Source organism: Agelaius phoeniceus, chromosome 22 (genome assembly GCF_051311805.1).
Source record: "Agelaius phoeniceus isolate bAgePho1 chromosome 22, bAgePho1.hap1, whole genome shotgun sequence".
NCBI lineage: Eukaryota > Metazoa > Chordata > Aves > Passeriformes > Icteridae > Agelaius > Agelaius phoeniceus.
Window position 1 is genome coordinate 7,124 of NC_135286.1, and position 21,519 is coordinate 28,642.

General features: G+C 46.0%; 1 protein-coding gene and 2 long non-coding RNA genes across 3 annotated transcripts; all 3 read right to left on the minus strand.

Annotated features, from left to right (window-relative positions):
• Positions 1 to 223: 223 nt before the first annotated feature.
• On the minus strand, positions 224 to 5,762 carry LOC143695608 (uncharacterized). The gene is made up of 6 exons (XM_077189654.1): positions 5,018 to 5,762; positions 4,878 to 4,919; positions 4,741 to 4,784; positions 4,596 to 4,639; positions 4,474 to 4,514; positions 224 to 4,392 (listed from the first exon to the last, which is right to left on the minus strand). Exons 1-6 carry the CDS (start codon positions 5,056 to 5,058, stop codon positions 4,161 to 4,163), a joined length of 444 nt encoding a protein of 147 aa, XP_077045769.1. The 5' UTR covers positions 5,059 to 5,762; the 3' UTR covers positions 224 to 4,160.
• A 195-nt stretch (positions 5,763 to 5,957) lies between these two features.
• LOC143695609 (uncharacterized) lies at positions 5,958 to 8,012 on the minus strand. Its single transcript, XR_013185002.1, has 5 exons — positions 7,854 to 8,012; positions 6,686 to 7,776; positions 6,580 to 6,607; positions 6,162 to 6,492; positions 5,958 to 6,084 (listed from the first exon to the last, which is right to left on the minus strand). It is a non-coding gene; the product is annotated as an uncharacterized LOC143695609 (long non-coding RNA).
• Positions 8,013 to 8,080: 68 nt separating this feature from the next.
• On the minus strand, positions 8,081 to 10,891 carry LOC143695598 (uncharacterized). The gene is made up of 7 exons (XR_013184986.1): positions 10,103 to 10,891; positions 9,987 to 10,028; positions 9,724 to 9,892; positions 9,560 to 9,640; positions 8,379 to 9,482; positions 8,273 to 8,300; positions 8,081 to 8,185 (listed from the first exon to the last, which is right to left on the minus strand). It is a non-coding gene; the product is annotated as an uncharacterized LOC143695598 (long non-coding RNA).
• Positions 10,892 to 21,519: the final 10,628 nt, after the last annotated feature.

The window sequence follows — 21,519 nt, forward strand, 5'->3', positions numbered from 1 at the left end:
ATAGAGGGAGAGAACAGGGACAAAAATGGAAAGAAGAGGAGAGAACAGAGGGAGAAGACACAGAGGGAGACAGAGAGGGAGAAGAGATAGATAGGAAAAGACAAAGAAGAGACAAGAAGACAGAAGAAAACACAGGAAGACAGAGTGAGACAGGAAAAGGAGGGTGGGAGAACTGAAGAAGAACAGGACTTAGAGGGAAAAAGAAAGTGGTTAGGATTAGAGTGAAGGTGAAAACAGGAGTGGGCTGAAAAAGGAAAGGACTAAGAGCAAAAAACACAAACCGAGGAAAAGGAGAAGGTGGAAAGAAAAAGAAGCAAGAGGACTGAGATAGACAGTTATAAAGGCAACAGAAACAAAGGGTTAGATATGGATGGAAGTTAAGGGAGAAATAGAACAGTAAAGTGAGGAGCAAAAGGAAGAAATACAGTGGAAAGAAATGACAACACCGCACCAAAAAAGGACAGGAGCCACAGTGGGGGTAGGGAAGGGCAGGGGGGGATCTTTATTAAGGGTGACTCAACTTTATTAAAAGAATGTTTTCATTTATACATCAACAAAATACATGGAAACAGTGTATACAAATGCAAGTGCAGATACAATCCATAGACGCACTGGTAAAAATCGAGTTTACATACAGAGCAATACAGCAAAATGCAGCAGCTAATGCAAAAGCAATACAGAGCAATACAGCAAAATGCAGCAGTTAATGCAAATGCAATACAGAGCAATACAGCAGTTAATGCAAATGCAATACAGAGCAATACAGCAAAATGCAGCAGCTAATGCAAAAGCAATACAGAGCAATACAGCAAAATGCAGCAGCTAATGCAAATGCAATACAGAGCAATACAGCAAAATGCAGCAGTTAATGCAAATGCAATAAGCACCAATACAGAGCAATACAGCAAAATGCAGCAGCTAATGCAAATGCAATACAGAGCAGTACAGCAAAATGCAGCAGTTAATGCAAATGCAATACACACCAATACAGAGCAATACAACACATACTAACACAAGATGATAACCTTTTTCTATTTTCATTACAGGTTGATTTATTGTCACAGGACACCCAAAACAACAAAAGCACACATAAAACAACACTCATCTACCATTAACACCCCCTTCACAGGACACACAAACGCACCATCGCTACCATCACAACTGCTAAATTACACCCCAGTAATCATTGCTCCTCGGGAACGTGGTTCCCGGGATCACGAAAAATCCTCCTGCCTGACGAAAACCCCGGTCCCTGGCCGGTCCGCGCCCAAACTTTGGCGATGAACGTCGCCTCGCTGACCGACCGGGACCCGGGAAAAAAAAACCCAGCCGGGGGGAAAAAAAAAAACCCCCCCGGCTGGGGATTTTTTATTCTAAATTTAAAAATGAGTTGAAAAACCTGAAAGGCAAAATTCATACAACGTTACAACCCTACAACCCTTCAACACACACACACACTGCCTTCAGCTTACACACACACCCATGCTGACTCACACCTCAAACTCTCTGCTAACCCTCAGCACGGACTCCCGCCCCTCCTCAGGAACCCGGTTCCCGGGAGGCCCCGAAAAATCCTCCTGCCTGACGAAAACCCCGGTCCCTGGACGGTCCGCGCCCAAACTTTGGCGATGAACCTCGCCTCGCTGACCGACCGGGACCCGGGAAAAAAAAACCCAGCCGGGGGGAAAAAAAAAAAAACCCCCGGCTGGGGATTTTTTATTCTAAATTTAAAAATGAGTTCAAAAACCTGAAAAGCAAAACTCAGACAAGGTTACAACCCTAGACCCCTTCAACACACACACACCCACACTCGATCGGACCTTGACCGCTCCGCTGACCCTCGGCATGCATTCGCACCCCTCCTCGGGAACGTGGTTCCCGAGAGCACCCGAAAAAAATCCTCCTGCCTGACGAAAACCCCGGTCCCTGGCCGGTCCGCGCCCAAACTTTGGCGATGAACCTCGCCTCGCTGACCGACCGGGACCCGGGAAAAAAAAACCCAGCCGGGGGGGAAAAAAAAAAAAACCCCCCGGCTGGGGATTTTTTATTCTAAATTTAAAAATGAGTTGAAAAACCTGAAAGGCAAAACTCATTCAACGTTAGAACCCTACAACCCTTCAATACACACACACTGCCTTCAGCTTACACACAAACCCATGCTGACTCACACCTCAACCTCTCTGCTAATCCTCGGCACGCGCTCACGCCCCTCCTCGGGAACGTGGTTCCCGGGAGCCTCCTAGAAAGTCTCCTGCCTGACGAAAACCCCGGTCCCGGGCCGGTCCGCACCCAAACTTTGGCGATGAATGTTGCCTCACGGACCGACCGGGACCGAGGAAAAAAAAACCCAGCCGGGGGGAAAAAAAAAAAAAACCCCCCGGCTGGGGATTTTTTATTCTAAATTTAAAAATGAGTTGAAAAACCTGAAAAGCAAAAGCCACACACACAAGGTTAAATCCAGTCAGCATGCACTCACACACACAGACAGACACGTGCTCTCACTCACGCTCTTCCCGCTTACATGCTTGGTGTGGCCCTTACTCGAGACGCTGAGGAGAGCGCTTCCACGCTTCCACGCTTCTTCTGGGTGCCGCTCCTACCTGATGTCAAATGGTAGATTCTGGGGGAAATCGGTAGCCTCGAGGACCTGTGAGACAACAGGAAGCGGTAAATGAGTGGCTATCTGACAGCTATGACTTGTCCCTGCTCTGACCGATAAATTTTCTACCCAAAACCCCATTAAAGACAGATGAACAGTAAAGTTTTTATAACTTTTCTACCTAACTGTGACTACGTGCCAGGGCAGGGCAGCTCCGAGCATAAGTGGTACAGTGTAAGTACATACAGTATAAACCAGCATAGGCACACACAATATAAGTACATACAGTATAAGCCAACATAGGCACACACAGTATAAGTACATACAGTATAAGCCAGCATAGGTACACACAGTGTACGTACATACAGTATGAGTACAGACAGTAGAAGCCAACACAGGTACATACAATGTAAGTACATACAGTACAAGCCAAAATAAGTACATACAGTATAAGCCAGCATAGGTACACACAGTGTAATTACATACAGTATAAGCCAACATAGGTACACACACTGTAAGGACATACAGTATAAGCCAGCATAGGTACACACAATGTAATTACATACAGTATAAGCCAACATAGGTACACACACTGTAAGGACATACAGTATAAGCCAACATAGGTACACACAATGTAATTACATACAGTATAAGCCAACATAGGTACACACACTGTAAGGACATACAGTATAAGCCAGCATAGGTACACACAATGTAATTACATACAGTATAAGCCAACATAGGTACATGCAATGTAAGCCGGGACTTGAGAGAGCTCTCTGGAAGATTAATTCTTGAACCCTATACCCCTCGGGAGGACGGAACCTATCGAACTCCTGCAGTCAAGTGAGGAGGGTGTAAGCCGCTCCCTCGGGAACTTCAAGACAATGGCGTGGAAAAAAAGGCACTACCAAAGCCGGTAGTGAGAAAGAAGACGGATGAGAACATCTTGTCCCTTTGAGGATCTTGTCCCTTCCTGTCTCAAAGAGTAAAACTGTAAAGATGCTGGAATAAGGGATATCCGGAAAGGAACGTGAGTACAATATGGCCTATGTGGCACGGAATAGTGCCGATAAAACGTCGAGACGTAACAAGGGCCTATGACGTGGAAGGCAACAGACAGGGACTACATAACACAGACACGGACGCCATGACATAGACACGGACAACATAACACAGAGACGAGTGGCAACTGCCTGGCACTGTCCCCTTAGGGACCTGAGATTCCTAGCGCAAGATGAGCGAGAGGCAGATGATGCCAAAGGAAAGGAAGCCCTATGACAAGAGCACGTGATGATGAAATGGAACTCGTCAAAAGAAGTTAGTGCAGAAGTAGTTAAGAGAATGCTCGAGAGGCTCGGCGAGCCTAGAGAAGGAAGCCGACTGCCGGGTGACCGTGGCCGTGGCTCCGGACGTGAAGGCGAGCTCCTCGGGGGAAAGATCCGTGACGACGTCGAATCGAGGGAGGCAGACGACGCAAAGTACATGAAAATGTGGAGATGGGTCGGAACTGCCCTGCCCGGCAAAGGCTCTGGCGAGGCTGAGGGGAAACCCTCTCCCTTTACTTCCAGAGAGCCCATGCCCCTACAGACCTCTCCGCTAAGCTGACATCAGATTGCCTCCTGTGAGAGTAAAGGCTTTTCCCCTTCTCCCAACCACTGGCCCCGACACTTAGCTTTTGGAAGAGGAGCGGACGAAATCCATCCTCGGTCGGACATGGACGTGGAGATGCTCTCTGTGTGTGCTTCAGTGCTGCCGTTTCCAAGCTTGGGCTACGAGGCTCCTCAGGGTACCTGAGACAAAACAGAAAACCTGACTATTGCCCTCAACAACAGTAATCCCCAGGACTCCTCCGCACCCCTGCCCCGGCTCACCTCAAAGCTTGATTTGGCTCTGGAGGGTGCCCGGAAGATGCCTGCGAAGAGAAAAGGTACACGCTTAGCATGCTGCTGTGTAACGCTCACCTATGGGTCAGCCTGCCTAAACTCTGACTCACCTGCCCTCCTCTGTTCCAGGGCGTGCCTAGGGCAGCGAGGGCACCTGCAAAGAAACAAAGCGGAAAAGCATGCTGAGATACTGTGAAAACGCAACCTCCCAAATCTGACAAGGATGCCACGCCGATACCTTAAGCTCTCACCCACCTGGCATAGGCGTGCTCGGCCAGGAGAGACGGCAAGTGGACCACCTAAAATAAAAAAACAAGAGGAGATGCTTAGAGCTTCACCAAAACTGAGACCTCAACAATAACAACTGCTTCTGTATGCTACTCAATGCTCACCTCGCCCACTCAGCCTTGACTGCTGCTCTCGGCCTTGACTTCCTAAAAATAGAGACAAAGAACAATGCTGTAACAGCCACCATTTAGGTTTCCTCTGCAGAGAAAAACATGGACTCACCTGCTCGGGGGAATCCCCGCACCTGGGATGGGGGGCTCTGCCCTGGATTTTATCCTTCTGCATCTGAAAGAAAGTTAGGACAAGAGTCAAACTGTTGCAGGATAACTTAAGAGCTCCAGATATCTTGTGTCCATCTACAAATCCCACCTAGAGTCCAACTGCACCCCACATTACAAACTCCAAGTCCCCGGGACTTCTCATATTGCACCGGGCTATGCAGCAGGGCAGAGCAGCTCCGGCACAAATGTGCGCGCACACCCGTGAAACAGGACAGATGGGATGTGACAAATAACAGGGACACAACACGAACAGAAATCTCAAGACAAGAAGCATGACTGCAAGGAGCACAAGGACAGAAAATTACATGGCTGAGGTAAGACCAATGGCGAGCTGATGAGGCTCAGAGAAACCTGGAGGAACAAGATGCTAACCGAATGATTTAGTCCAAAAACTGCAAAGATGGATGCCTGAGAATCCTACGGCCAGAAGCCTCTACCTGCCCTCACGTTCTTTCCAGTCCTAGTCCGCCATAATGGATCCTGGCGGGGCAGAGCTGTCCACACAGCTCAGAACAAGACCTGAAAAGACACCTGACCGGATGCGGCTAAAGAGACAAGAGAGTCTGATGCCTGTCTGAGCTCCTGAGGCGAAAGTTCTATGGCCTGGGTGCCAGGCCGAGGAATGCAGAGATCGCAGATGCTAACAACGATGCCAGGGTTTCTGACAGGCCCCTCCAAGGCCTAAAGTAAAAGACATGACACATCCAAACACACATAATACACAAAAGACAAGTGACACGATACACACCGGGACTGCTCTGCCCTGCTCTCCTCAGCGCTGTGATCCAAAGTCAGGCTTTGCTTTTATGGGGCCTAAGGGGCCGCTTCATGGACAGCCCCCATCTCCAAAGGGGACTCAAAAACCCCTCCCAGTAATTCCCAAACCAGCCCCCTGCTTTCATCCCCCCTGTAGGTCGTGGGCCTCTACTTATCTCTCGCGCAGCTGGGGATGCCGGTCTCAGGTGTGAAGAAAGGCCACCTCGTCAGCCGGGAAGCTCCTGCTGGCACCGGGCTGGTGTCTCTCACACAGCTGTATTAAAGAAAACCAAACATCAGTGCCCGATCTTGGCAGCCCATCGGCCAAAACCCCACAAGTCTGTTACTCACCGCGCTCCTAAGAACGCTCGGCTGCTCGGGCCGCACGCTTCGGGCACGCTCGGAGACCGAGGCCGTCGTCCCGGGGGTGCCTGGGTTAAGAGGAGATGAGGGGATTTGGCATGGCTGAAACCTGAGGGGACCCTCGCTCCTCCCCCCTACTTCCCCGACTCACCGCAACTCCTGGGCAGCTACTGAAGGCCACCTGGATGGCACCTTTAAATAGAAAAGTTCAGGGCTTCATCACCAGGTCCTGGAATGCGTCCACAGGGCTCACACGTGCAGGGAACCCGGTGCGTCGGCCGGCTGGTGACGGGGGCTTGGCAGGCTCCGAGTGGATTGCCTAAAGCACAAAAAAGAGAATGGAAGCTTAGAGCAGCACCAGAAACTGAGAGCTGAGCAATAACAGCTACTTCTCTCCACTGCTCACCTTGACTGCTGGTATCCAGATTTCCTTCCTAAAAAGAAAGACAAAGAACAGAGCTGTAACAGAGTCACCACATACACTTCTGCTGCAGAGACAAATGGTGCCTCACCTGCTCGGGGGAAACCGCTCACCCAGGATGGGGCCCTCTGGCACAGATTTAATCATCTGAATCTGAAAACAAAGTTAGGACAAGAGTCAAACTGTTGCAGGATAACTTAAGAGCTCCAGATATCCTGTGTCCATCTACACATCCCACCTAGAGTCCAACTGCACCCCACATTAAAAACTTCAAGTCCCCGGGACTTCTCATATTGCACCGGGCTATGCGGCAGGGCAGAGCAGCTCCGGAACAAATATGTGTGCAGTCACCCGTGACACAGGACAGACGGGACGTGACAGACAACGGGGACACAACACGGACAGAAAGCTCCTGGCAAGGAAAATGGCTGCGAGGACTGAGAGAATGCAAAAGGAGATGACCGAGGGGAGACCGATGGTGAGCTGATGAGGCTCAGAGAAACCTGGAGGAAGAAGATGCTAACTGAATGATTTATTCCAAGAACTGCAAAGATGGACGCCCAAGAATCGTACAGTCAGCGGCCTCTACCTGCCCTCACGTTCTTTTGAGTCCTACTCCGCCATAATGGATCCTGGCGGGGCAGAGCTGCCCGTACAGCTCAGAACAAGACCTGAAAAGACACCTGACCGGATGCGGCTAAAGAGACAAGAGAGTCTGATGCCTGTCTGAGCTCCTGAGGCGAAAGTTCTATGGCCTGGGTGCCAGGCCGAGGAATGCAGAGATCGCAGATGCTAACAATGATGCCAGGGTTTCTGACAGGCCCCTCCAAGGCCTAAAGTAAAAGACATGACACATCCAAACACACATAATACACAAAAGACAAGTGACACGATACACACCGGGACTGCTCTGCCCTGCGCACCTCAGCGCTGTGATCCGAAGTCAGGCTTCGCTTTTAGGGGGCCTAAGGGGCCGCTTCATGGACACCCCCAATCTCCAAAAGGGACTCAAAAACCCCTCCCAGTAATTCCCAAACCAGCCCCCTGCTTTCATCCCCCCTGTGGGTCGTGGCCCTCTACTTATCTCTCGCACAGCTGGGGATGCTGGTCTCGGGTGCGAAGAAAGGCCACTTTGTCAGCCGGGAAGGTCCTGCTGGCACCGGGCTGGTGTCTCTCACACAGCTGTATTAAAGAAAACCAAACATCAGTGCCCGATCTTGGCAGCCCATCGGCCAAAACCCCACAAGTCTGCTACTCACCATGCTCCTAAGAACGCTCGGCTGCTCGGGCCGCACGCTTCGGGAACGCTCGGAGACCGAGGCCGTCGTCACGGGGGGTGCCTGGGTTAAGAGGAGATGAGGTGATTTGGCATGGCTGAAACCTGAGGGGACCCTCGCTCCTCCTCCCTACTTCCCCGACTCACCGCAACTCCCGGGCAGGTGCCCAAGGCCACCCGGATGGCACCTTTAAATAGAAAAGTTCAGGGCTTCATCACCAGGTCCTGGAATGCATCCACAGGGCTCACACGTGCAGGGAACCCGGTGCATCGGCCGGCCGGTGACGGGGGCTTGGCAGGCTCCGAGTGGATTGCCTAAGGCACAAAAAAGAGAAAGGAAGCTTAGAGCAGCACCAGAAACTGAGACCTGAGCAATAACAACTACTTCTCTCCACTGCTCACCTTGACTGCTGGTATCCAGATTTACTTCCTAAAAAGAAAGACAAAGAACAGAGCTGTAACAGAGTCACTGCATACACTTCTGCTGCAGAGACAAATGGTGCCTCACCTGCTCGGGGGAAAGCGCTCACCCGGGATGGGGCCCTCTGGCACACATTTAATCCATCTGAATCTGAAAAAAAAAGTCAGGACAAGAGTCAAACTGTTGCAGAATAACTTAAGAGCTCCAGATATCCTGTGTCCATCTACAAATCCCACCTAGAGTCCAACTACATCCCACATTACAAACTTCAAGTCCCCGGGACTTCTCCTATTGCACCAGGCTATGCGGCAGAGCAGAGCAGCTCCGGCACAAATGTGTGTGCGGACACCTGTGACACAGGACAGACAGGACGTGACAAACAACGGGGACACAACACGGACAGAAAGCTCCTGGCAAGGAAAATGGCTGCGAGGACTGAGAGAATGCAAAAGGGGATGACCGAGGGGAGACCAATGGTGAGCTGATGAGGCTCAGAGAAACCTGGAGGAAGAAGATGCTAACTGAATGATTTATTCCAAGAACTGCAAAGATGGATGCCCGAGAATCCCATGGTCAGAAGCCTCTACCTGCCCTCTCGTTCTTTCCAGTCCTAGTCCGCCATAATGGATCCTGGCAGGGCACAGCTGTCCATACAGCTCAGAACAAGACCTGAAAAGACACCTGACCGGATGCTTCTAAGAAGACAAGAGAGTCTGATGCCTGTCTGAGCTCCTGAGTCCAAAGTTCTACAGCTTGGCTGCCAGGCTGAGGAATGCAGAGATCGCAGATGCTAACAATGATGCCAGGGTTTCTGACAGGCCCCTCCAAGGCCTAAGGTAAAGGACATGACACATCCAAACACACATAATACACAAAAGACAAGTGACACGATACACACCGGGACTGCTCTGCCCTGCGCACCTCAGCACTGTGCTGAAAAGTCAGGCTTTGCTTTTAGGGGCCTAAGGGGCCGCTCCATGGACACCCCCATCTGCAAAGGAGACTCAAAAACCCCTCCCGGTGGGTCCCTACCCTGCGCCCCTCTTTCATCCCCTCTGTGGGTTGTAGCCCTCTACTTATCTCTCGGACATCTGGGGATGCCGGTCCGTGTCAGGTGTGAAGGAAGGCCGCCTCAACGTCTGGGAAGTTCCTGCTGGCACTGTTGTTCAACAGCTTCCTGTTGTTTCTTAGCTACATGAAAGAAATCCAAATATCAATGCATGATCTCTGCAGCACACTGGCCAAAACCCAACAATTCTGCTACTCACCGTTCTCCTAAGAATGCCTGGCTCCTGGGGCCGCACCCTTCGGCAGCGCTCCGAGGCTGATGGAGTTGTCACCGGGTAAGCCTGGTGTAAGAGGAGACGAGGTCATGTGGCATTGCTGAAACCTGAGCGGACCCTTGCTCCTCCTCTCTACTTCCCCGACTCACCAGTGACTCCTCGGCCGGTGCCCAAGGCTACCCTGGTGACACCTTTAAACAGAAAAGGCAGAGGCTTCATCGACGAGTCCCGTGATTCTTCCGCAGGGCTCGGGAGAGCGGCACACCCGGTGCGTCGGCCGGTTGGTGACTGGGGCTCGGTGTACTCCGAGTGGATTGCCTAAAGCGCAGAAACGGGAACAGATGCTTAGAGTTGCACCAGAAAGCGAGACTGGAGCAATAACAACTGCTTCTGGACGCTACTCAATGCTCACCTTGCCCACCTCATCTTGACTGCCGATATCCAGTTTTACCTCCTAAAAAGGAAAAGAACAGTGCTGTAACAGAGTCACACTTTACACTCCCCCTGCAGAGACAAACGGTGACTGACCTGCTCGGGGGAACCTCCTCACTCGGGATGGGTGGATGGATTTTGCCCTGGATTTTATCCTTCTGCATCTGAAAGAAAGCGAGGACAAAAGTCAAAGGGCTGCAGGATAACTTCACAGCTCCAAACATCTTCTGTCTATCTAGGAATATCATCTAGAGTCTGGCAATACCCCACAAACTGCAAGTCCCTGGGACTTGTCCTGTTGCAGCAGGCTATGCGGCAGGGCAGGGCAGAGCAGCTCCGCCACAAACATGTGCGGACACCCGTGACACAGAATGTGACAAACAGGGGGATAACAAACACAACACATCATGCTTGTGGTGAGGGTCTCGAGGGGAAAAGGCAAAAGGGACCCCAAGGACACACTAGGTAACACGGTACACCGGACAACACGACGTGGACTGGAACTGTTCTGCGCTGCCCGCCCGAAAGCTGCCATCAAAAGGAGAGCCTCCCCCTTTAGCTGTCCTAAGAGGGCCCTTGGAGAAGATTGCTTTTCCCTCTGCTAATTTTTAAATCTGTCCCAGGAACTCCCAACCCGCTACTCTCCCATTGTCCCATCTCCAGGCCGTGGCCCTGACTTATCTTTTGGATGATCGGTGATGTGGATCCACGTTGCACCTGAAATGAGTCTGCCTCGGAGGGCCCCGTGATTGCCTGTTAGCCTCTCGGTCAGCTACAATAAAGAAAAACAAAACCAAAGTATGAGTACAGAGTTATGTGGGCCAAATCCCAGCAAGTCAGATACTTGCCCTCTCCTGAGTGTGCCTGGCTCCTTCAGGCTCCAGCTTCATCCTGATTCCAAGGCTGTGGCCGTTATTATGAGTGGCACCTGGGTAAGAGAAAGGCAAAGTGAAATGGCGTTCCTGTGAGTGCAGTGGATGACCGTGTGTGCTGTAAGACATGTGAATGCCTCTGCTAGGCTTCTGAAAAGCCTTGGGGTGGAGGCTCAAATAAACACCCTTTCTCACCCTGCTGCCTTCAAAACCACCCCCCCAACAATAACTCCTAACTGGATACCTGCTCAGCCTCCCTCTCCTAGTCACAATCCTCAACTCACCTGAAGCCTCAATCTCAAACATCATCTTTGATACTGGGCAGATCCCTCTTGTGACATGATGAATCTGCTGAAAAGTGTTGTAGTTAACACAACCTGGAGCCTCTGGAAGCTGCACTCTTCCTAAAAAAAAATACAAAACAAAATATGAACAAAACCAGAAATTACAAATGCACTTTACCACCCCTAAACACAAAACCCAAAATTGTGAACTTAAATAGTCCCTGTATTCTATGCTGTTTTCTTCGCAGCATCTTTAAAGCCTCTGTTGCTTTAGGTACCCAGAAACACCTACTGAAAACAAGCTGCGATAAGCTGAAAGAGCCTCTTGACTGAAATGAGAAGAGAGCTCTTATCCTAGCACATCCCAGAGAGGGAATGAACCCCCTCAGCAAAAGCTGGGGTTAATATACCCCTGATGGTGCCCGCCTCTCGTTCCCATGGCACCCAGGAAAAGGGAGGGGGCTGATCCCACCGGGCATAAAAGCCCTCAGAGAAGCTACAGCTGTTTGGCTCCTATGACTCAAATTCAAGGGGAGCAAAGGGCTTGTTATAGAAGAAAACTCTTCAGAAAAATAACAGTGCTTTCTTTTTTGCAACAACTACTTGGAGTAAAAGGGCAGAAAACTGGTAAGAAATATAACTTTCTGTTTAGGCAGCATAACTAGATAAATTGGGTAATTTGCTGTTAACTTACTTATAATTATTCCTTAGTGGCTACTAAGTAGTACTTCAAGTGTGACTAAGTCCAGTGGAGAAGAAGGCTTATGATATGAATAGTCTAAGTCTCCTTGGGACCTCTAATTAGGCCTATCTACATTATAAGTAAAAATAAGAAAAATAAAAGCTTCCCAGGCAGTGTAAGGGTTAAGTGCATGCCAGGCTCACCCTACTCTGAGGTACTTGGTCCTACGGCACAGAAAGAAGGGCCCTGAAATGTAGTTTTAAACCCTTAAAATGCTGAAAAAGGCAGAGCTTCCTTCCAGTGCACCCCTTAAACAGAGGGTTAAACAGAGGAAATGGGGCATTTACTTCTACTGAAACTAATACAATGGCAAATAAATAGCTTCTGCCCTTTAATTTATTCTCCTTAAGTACTGGGAAAAGAGGGGTTTTCATCACTTTAAATCTCTCCAGTGATGAAAAAAGAGGGATTTTTCCCTCAGTTCAAACTCTTATGGAGGGATAGCTGGGCTTCTCCCTCAATTTAGGCCTCAGGACAACAAAAAGGGGCCGGCTATCCTAAATTCAAACCCATAAGAAACATTTTCAATACTTTTCCTTTCTACTTAAACTGGAAAATAATAGAAAATGCGGACTCCCTGTCAATTAACACCCCTGACAGCATAGAAAAGGCAGGGATTCTTTCAACTGAGACTATTAAAATTGCAGGGGAAGCAGAGTCCCTCCCAGTTTGAAAACAAAATATAAAGGAAAAGGAAGCTTTTTGCCTTTTTTCTAAACCCTTTTTCTCCTAATAACCCCTCTCCTTTCTAGGAGTGCTGTGGAGGGTCTGGGGGCCCTGGGGAGGGACTGACACAGTAAAAGGGGAAAGTTGAAAGCCCTCTCCTGGAACCCCACATGCTGCCTGGCCTGCTCAGATGCTGCCCCTTGGCAAAAGGGCTCTTCCCTTGGCATTTTCTCAAAGTGATGCTCCGTGCCGAGGTGGGTCTGGCTGCTCCCTAGTCTGTGCTGGATGCTCCGACCGTAGTTCCCGTAGGGACCGTAGGGTCCCAAGGAGGGACCCTTGGGATGCCCCCGTTAGCCCCTCTGGACTAGCAGCTCCCTGTGCGGGTGTGACTGGGTAACCCTCTGAAAGCAGCTGGGCACAGGGGGGCTGCTAGACCTTGGAGTGGGGCTTGAGGTGAAGAAAGGTCCTGTGAGGAGTTCCTTCCCCTGCACAGCCCTTCGTCTGCCCCTTAAACCATGGGCTGCCAGACTTCCCTTACTAAGGAAATTAACCGTCTTTCCTCTCTGGGTGCCCATGGCCCTCAGCTCCTGTGTGTCACCCTTGACCCCTCTCCTTTGCCCCTCAGCCCCCAGCTTCTCTGTGTCATCCTACAGCTGCCCCTGCCACCCTCAGCATCTCTGTGTGTCACCCGCTGTCCCCTCTCCCTGTTCCTCCCTCAGCTCCCAGCCTCTGTCACCCTCAAGCCCCCACAGTGCCCCTCAAGCTGCCCCTCAGCCTTCATGTGTTGTGCCATGAAAAGACCCTAAAAAAACCTAAAAATTCTCTGAAAACCTCCTAATCTTCAAAATGTCCTAAAAACCCCATGAAAACCTAAAAACAGCCTCAGAATGCTGTTAGAATACACTGGAAATATCCTACTTTTAAAAAAACCCTAAAAATCCCCAAAGAACCTTTAGAAATCCCTAAATATACCCTAAATAGTCCAAAAAGAGCTCAAAAAATACCCCAAAAATCCTTAAAATGCCCTGATAAGACCCTAAAAAAACCTAAAAATTTCCTCAAAAACCCTAGAAGTACCCTAGCCCTAAAAAGTCCTCCACATACCCTCAATAGTCCTAAAAAACCCCCAAGAACACCCAAATCCCCCCCAAACAATTCTTAAAAGTACTAAGAAAGCCCTTAAAATACCCTAACAAAATCTTTTAAAAGCCCTGAAAAAGCCCTAAAAGTATCCTAAACATTACCGGAAAATTCCTGGAAAACTCCTCCAAAAAAGCCCTAAAATATCCTTTTAAAGCCATGAGAAAAACCCTAAAAAAACCCCTTGTTACCTCATCCATTCCCGTTTGTTCCCCCACTCGTTCGCGGCTGCCCCAGCCCCTGTGCCGGCGGAAGGGGCGGGGGGTCCGCCCTGCCGCGTGCACCGTGGGTACCGCGCTGACCGCACCGAGGGGGGGTCCCGTCTGTCCCATCCCCGGCTGCCCTGACTCTGCTCGGCTCCCGCCGCTGCAGCCGGGGTCAGTCGCCGGCTTTGTCTCTGCCGGATCAGCCGCCGTGAGCCATGTGGGGCCGATCCACGCTGCAGCTCGGTCTGCACCGGAACAGCCCCTGGGCCGATCCCGGCTGCAGACCCCGCCTTTGGAGGACCGAGACTCTGAGCTGTGCCGATCCCCTCGGGCGATCCCGGCTGCAGACCCCGCCTTTGGAGGACCGAGACCCTGAGCTGTGCCGATCCCCTCGGGCGATCCCGGCTGCGGACCCCGCCTTTGGAGCATCCAGACCCTGAGCTGTGCCGAGTTCCCCCGTCCTGCCCTGAGCTCCGTTCCCTTGGTAACCACAGCTCCGGCTGCTCAGCGGAACTCTCTAAAGGAATCACCTTATCGAAACACTAAAAGTTCTGGTAAAAGAAAGCCCTCTCCTGGTTCTTCCTAAAAATACGGGAGAAAAGCTATAGAAGATAAAAATCCAAAAAGAATGGGATAAAGGGATTGGTCTATTTCCATTAAAAGAGGTTCCCATAGGAGGGGGCGGACCAGGGTTTGTAAATGCTCCTTTGACTTCGTCTGAGGTCTGAAATTTTAAGAAATAAATAAAAGGGATATTTGGAGGATCCCATAGGCATAGCTGAACAATTAGACCAATTTTTAGGTCCAAACATTTATATTTGAGAAGAGATGAGGTCTGTAATGAAAATAATATTTTTCTCAGGAAGAAAGGCAATTAATCAGAGCAGCTGAAATAAAAGCTTAGGAAAAAAGATAATCTGTGGGGACCCCCAGAAAAGACAAAATGCCAACTGTACCCCCTGAGTGGGGTTAAAATAATGAGGGGAGTAAACACGTGAATAATTATCATAATTACATAATCAAAGGAATAAATGAGACAGCATATCAAAGGTGAAATGCAGGGAAAAAAAGAGTTTTTAAGGGACAGCTTTTAGAGGGGAAAGAAGAAACTTCAGCTAAATAGATAAACAAACTTAAGAGAAATAGGAAAATGGTCCTAAGTAAGCAGAAGATCTGAAAATCTTTAAAGAGATGGGCACAGAGGAGGAATAGGGAGGTCATAAGCTCTAATTTTTTGGGGGGGACAAATACCATCTGGAGCCTGTGATAACTTTAAAAGTGGGTCCCCAAGAAGAAGAATTGGAATTTGTAATAGACACAGGGGCAGAGAGAACCTGCCTGTTAAATATTCCAAAAAGTTATAGTGTGAGCAAACATATAGTGAAAGTAACAGGGACAAAAAGAGAAAGTTTTAAATTTCTGCTCATTAAAGATGTAGTAATTGAGGGAAGAAACTAGAATTTGGATGGGAGATGTCTTATTGGTCCCAGGGGCAGGTAGCAATTTATTGGGAAGAGTCTTACAAGTGCAATTAAGAAGAGGAGTTATATCAGAAAATGGGAAAATGACAGCTAGAGTTTTAAAATTAGGCCAAGAGGATGAAGAAAAAAAAATCAACAAAGAAGTTTGGGCTGGAGAAGGAAATAGGGGAGGATTAAATATTGACCCCATAAGGGTTACAATTGAGAGAGAAGTTTGTCCCGTACGTGTACGTCAGTATCCTGTATCTTTAGAAGGACGGGAAGGTTTGAAGCCGGTAATAGAAGGACTAATAAAGGATGGGGCATTAGAATCTTGTACGTCTCCTCATAATATCCCTATTCCCCCAGTAAAGTCTGATGGGAGTTATAGACTAGTACAAGATTAAACGGAGGTTAATAAAAGAACTCAGACTCACTACCCAGTGGTAAAATATCTTAGACACTTAATAAATAAAAGTAGCTAGAAAACCAACCATGAGAAAATTGCAAGAATTTTATTCATTCTCCCTCCCTCTTCAAAGAGAGAGATCAGAAAATTACCTAGATTATTGAAATATTATAGATTATAGATTGAGGGGTACACACAAGTAGCAAAATTCGTGTATGAAAAAAATTGACAGAAGGAGATGATGTAAAACAGACCAAAGAAGATATTGTTAAATTAAAAGAGTTAAAACTAGCCTAAGTACCAGCTTTAAGCTTACCTTTGTTAGAAAAATCCTTTATCATTTATACATAAACACAGAAAATGGAGTAGCTCATAAAATTTTAATTCAAGAGTAAGGAAGAGTAAAAAAATATCTAGTAGCTTATATATCAAAGATGTTAGACTCAGTAAGCCACAGCTAGCCAGTAGGTATTTAACAGCTACTGCAATCCTAGTAAAATAAAGTTGTAAGCCTACTTTTGGAAGTAATTTAGTTAGGTTCACTTCGTACCGTCTGAGGTGTGTTGAATCAAAAAAAAAAAACAAAAACAAAAAACAAAAAAACCCCAAAAAAACAGGTAAGAAGAGAAGAAAGAGAGAAGTTGAAGTAGGGAGGTGGTTATCAAACTCTGAGATGTTAGAATGTGAAGTGATGACATCTTGGTGCTAGAAGAGAGCAGAAGTGTGAATGCGGGTTTTTTGCATGAAAGGCAGGGAAGTGTCTCAACACACGGTTGTTAGGGGGTTATTCAATGCCGAACTGAGGTCCAGAAAGGGTTTAGCAGAACGGGCTCTCCTTGAAGGGAAAAGAGGAGAAGTTGACTAGAGAAAGGAAAAGAATGTCAGGAGCACCTGGGGACGCCAGGTTTGGGGTTGTCAAGGTTGGGAGGTGTCTGACCGCTCCCTATGAGCGGCGGGGTCTCGGGGGCTGCGGCAGGCACCGATCCATGGAGGTGACCCGGCGGCGGTGCTGGCAGCAGAGGACACACGGGTTTGCCGGGCAGGAGCGGGCTGGCTCCGTGGCGGAACTGCCGGGGGGGCTCCCAGACTGTCGGGGTCCCGAGTCGAGGATGGCTGCGTCGGCCCCGGTAAGTGGGCCGAGAGAGAGAAGGAAAGAGAAAGAGAGAGAAGAGGAGAGAGAGAGGGCAAAAGGGACCCAAGCCTGCCGCCAGGGTCCCCATGCCCGTGGCTGTTCTCCCCTGCTCCGGCCCTGCAGCGAAGTGGCAGCACAGCATTGACAGCAAGGCTGTGAAAAGAGCGGGAGGGGGGCTAGCACTAAAAGATAAAATCAAAGCAGAGATTGCTGACTCTCCAAACCTCACAAAGTGGTTTGTTTTTCTTAAGTAAGAAGGTTTTTGGTCTTTTCTTTTGTGTGTTTTGTTTTACTGTTAAAAAGAAGTTTTTTGGTTTTTGTTTTTTTTTCCTGAAGAATGGGTTTGTAAGGCTAAAACAATTAAATGCTGCCCAAAAAGTAAAAAGCAATAGATGTGATACATCTCGTGTTAAAATTGGTCTAGCTTTTCTTATTTAACTAACTGTAACTCACAAAAAGAAGAATTTGCCTCTGCAGTTATTAGCACAGCTGGATAGAAGAAGAAGAGGCTGCTGTGGAAAAAGCTTTTAGCTAAACCCAGAAAGTCTGGAAGAAAAGTGAATGGTAAAAGTTAATGCAGTATTATCTTACTTTTATTACTATGCTATTAAGAAGTCCTATCCAGGTACTACCGAAGCAACAATCAGAACCACGGAAAAAGGGTGAATTCATGCCAGCAGAATCAAAGGACTATCACATTTAAACCGGGTGATACCAAACTGACTTTCCAATGGGGACTGAGTGGTAATAGTTTGGAAAAAGCCAAATGATCCAAGAAATGTACAAAGAATAACACTGAATTCAGAAGTAAGACAATGCTTATACCACTGGTTTCAAGCACTGCCTGAATAAAACATCTCCTTAGGGGAGGAATACTCCAGATAGAAGGATCAAGATTGTTTTTGTGTTCTGACCTTAGCCTGAGAATTGTACAGGGGAGAAGGGGAATTACCATTTCCATCAGTAAACTTTATTTGATTCATTCCAATACTGGACATGCTAGCTGGGTTATAAGTAAATGCTTGAATTGTGAGAATAATTAGTATTTTAGTTCACAAAATTTATGCTCTTATTGCAAAAAGTGTTAAAGTAATAACTTAGCTTTGTGGATGGGAATTATTAGTGCCTGTTGAATGAGAGATACCTGAAGAACGGTAAGAGACCACAGTTAAAGGGTGTCCAAACCAATTTGCCTGGAAATTAGTTAAGAGAAAGTGACAAGGAAATAGAGGGCAAGACCAGATTGGCCTCTGTATTTCGCCACCGAGAAGATCAAATACACCTGCTGTGGGTTGCAACCTCACGGGCCTGGGAGGTGGGAGTATAAGGCATACTGGACCTCTGTTATTCCTGCTTCTGGCACTCATTTGTTCTCTTTTCCCTTTCGGGATACCAGCAAGATCGTGTCACAAATGCTACAGAAAGCATCACGTGGAAAGAAACCAAAGTTCCTCTTTAATTACACACACCTATGTCAACAGCCACTGTTATAACCCATCCAAATTAAGAACCTGTAGGCAAAACGGAATAAATTATTGGATTACAAGAAACTTAGGAAAATGTGGTAATAGATTTGGAATTGAATGTCTAAAAGGAGAGAGATAGATTTGTTTTAAATTTAATCTTGAAGATATGGTTCAAGATTTGGTAAAAAAACCAAATAATAAATAAAAAAGTAAAACCAGCACAGCAATTGAACTCTGTATTGACCCCAAATTATCTATTGAGTCGTATTACAAGACTCCAAGCAGTTATGGAAATGATAGCAAATGGAGCCGCCCAGGCTTAGAGTTATTATCAAGTCAGCTAACCCAAACAAAACCTGTAGTGTATCAGAATAGGTTGGCTTTAGACTATATATTGGCCAAAGAAGGGGGTGTTTGTAGAAAGTTTAATATATCAGATTGTTGAAAATTGATGAGCACAGAAAAGTCATTCTAGAAAAAGCAAAAGAAATCAAAGAAGAAAAAAATATATATATGCATATAATAACCGAGGTACCAGTCCAAAAATTAGAAAACAATGTTAAAACCTGGCTGGTAGGGTAATGTATTAGAAGAAATTAGGATCTTTCATTTTATGTGTTACAACTGTTTTTATATTTCTTCCTTGTGTAATCCCCTGTTTTATTTTGCCAGCATAGTCCAGAAGATGCAAGTAGATAAGAAATATTGCTCAAGCCAAATGATTTACAAAGAATAGGAGTGGGGATTGTGAAAAATGCATGTATTTTATGACTGGCTTTTCAGAAATAATAAAATGAATATTATATGTGTTGTGTTAGAAAGTAATGCTGTATTAATTCTCTTAAGTAGTGTGTTAAATATAGTTATAGGTTACAAAAACTGTTAAAATAGAAACGATGCTATGTAAGATACTTTTTTTAAAGAAAGGACTTGCAGTGAGATAGCGGCCACAGGACACCTGAATCTTTCAGAGAAAAAGAATTTATTGCCCTCTTATCAGAAGAAACTAACTTCTCCCCGCCTCCAAGGCACTGTTAGGATTAGAAGGAAGAAGCTGATGATGAGCAGACAGAATCCTGTGTTTGAATGGAATTTATGCATCATGTATGAAGTGTATGACTATGCAACAGGCTATTGCTTTTAAGGGTTAATCCTTTGTTAACAGGGGTCCTTTTTTGGGCCCGTGCTGCCCAGAAAAAGGTACTCCGATGTCCGTAACTCTTTGTTTTTGTTATCTCATATTGTCCTAATTCAAATTGTCCAAATTATTATTACTCTGATTGTATTACTCTTTTTATAACCATTTTATTACTATTAAACTTTCAAAAATTTCCAAAACAAGTGACTGGCGTTTTTCAAACCAGTCTGTTAGTTGAAAATTATCAAAAGATTGTTGTGAGTTTTCTAACTTTGGCATTAATGCTGGCGAATTTTGAGGATTTACTGTCTCATTTTGGGTCGAGAAATCTGTCCCAAACACTGGGGGGACTCTGGAGCTATTTGGGAACGGTTATTTATCGAAATTCTTTTGTGTTGGGATCAAAGGGTTGGCATTTGCAGGGGCAAAATAATTCTGTCTGTCCTACATTTATTAAAGCAGCTGTCATATTCCACCCTCCTCCTCCTCCTCCTCGTCGCACGGTTTGTGTGCATGGATGTGGCTGTGCAGACGAATCATGACACAAAGTAGTCCCACTGGGTGCTAGGAGTGTGAAGGCGAAAACGCGGAGGCACACCAGGTATCGGTTGCTCAGGATGACGCGCTCGGTGCCCGGCAGAAGGAGAGACGTGGAAGGCGCTGCAGTTTTCCCCTGCTGTGGTGCCGTGTATAGACGCAGTGGTGGCAGAAGTGGCGTGACAGGGCACAGGGATGCCGGCTGTGGCCGGACAGCGGCACGCAGCGGCTCGGAACCGGGACCGGGCTGTACCAAAGCTGCAGTGAAAGCAGTGGGGGGTGGCGGTGGGGCCGTGGAGATGGGAGGCTGGGCTGGAGCGCCGCGGCGCCGGCACGGGGTGCCTTGGGTGGCTGGGGCGCCCCAGTAAGACAGTCATTAAAAAATTATTTTAAAAGCTCTGAAAAAGCCCTAAAGGTATCCTAAACATTTCCAGAGAATTCCTAAAAAACTCCTGCAAAAAAACTCCTGCAAAAAAAACCCTAAAAAATCCCTGAAAAATCACCTGAAAGACCCTAAAAAACTGTTGAACCCCTACCTGTAACACTGTGGCCTCCAAACATCATCTCTACCACCTATTAGTCGGGGTAACTGCAAGACCCTCAAACACCACCACAATCACCAGCTTGAGTTGGTCTGGACAGCACCAAATAAAATAAAATAAAAAGCTTTAAAAATTAAAAAGAAAAAAAAAAAAAAAGAAAAAAGAAAAAAGAAAAAAGAAAAAAAGAAAAATTAAAAGTAAAAATTAAAAAAAAAAAGCTTTAAAAATAGAAGAATCAAAACTAAAAATTAAATAAAAAATAAAATTTAAAAAATAAAAGAAATGCTTTTAAAATAGAAAAAGCAAAAAATAAAAATGAAATAAAAAATAAAATAAATAAAATAAAAATAAATAGTTTAAAAATAAAAAATTAAAACTAAAAATGAAATAAAAAATAAAATTAAAAAATAAAATTAATGCTTTAAAAATAAAAAAATTAAAAATAAAAATTAAATAAAAAATAAAATTAAAAAATAAAATAAGAAGCTTTAAAAATAGAAAAATCAAAACTAAAAATTAAATAAAAATTAATTAATAAAATAAATGCTTTAAAAATAAAAAAATCAAAACTAAAAATTAAGATAAAAATAAAATTTAAAAAAAGAATAAATGCTTTAAAAATAAAAAATCAAAACTAAAAATTAAAAAAAATAAAATAAATGCTTTAAAAATAGATAAAGCAAAAATGAAAATGAAATAAAAAATAAAATTAAAAAAATAAAATAAATATTTTGTAAGTAAAAATTGAAAACTAAAAATTAAATAAAAAATAAATTTAAAAAATTAAATAAATGCTTTAAAAATGGAAAAATTAAAAATTAAAATTAAATAAAAAATAAAATTAAAAAATAAAATAAAAAGCTTTAAAAATAGATAAATCAAAAAAAATTAAATAGAAAATAAAAAAATAAATGCTTTA

Excerpts from the sequence above, each read along its gene's own strand:
- LOC143695608 (XM_077189654.1), bottom strand. The coding sequence starts at position 5,058 with ATGCAGAAGGATAAAATCCAGGGCAGAGCCCCCCATCCCAG. Across the intron at positions 4,785-4,877 it reads GTCAAGGCTGAGTGGGCGAG|GTGGTCCACTTGCCGTCTCT; the intron begins GTGAGCATTGAG and ends TTTTTATTTTAG. Across the intron at positions 4,515-4,595 it reads CCTGGAACAGAGGAGGGCAG|GCATCTTCCGGGCACCCTCC; the intron begins GTGAGTCAGAGT and ends TTCTCTTCGCAG.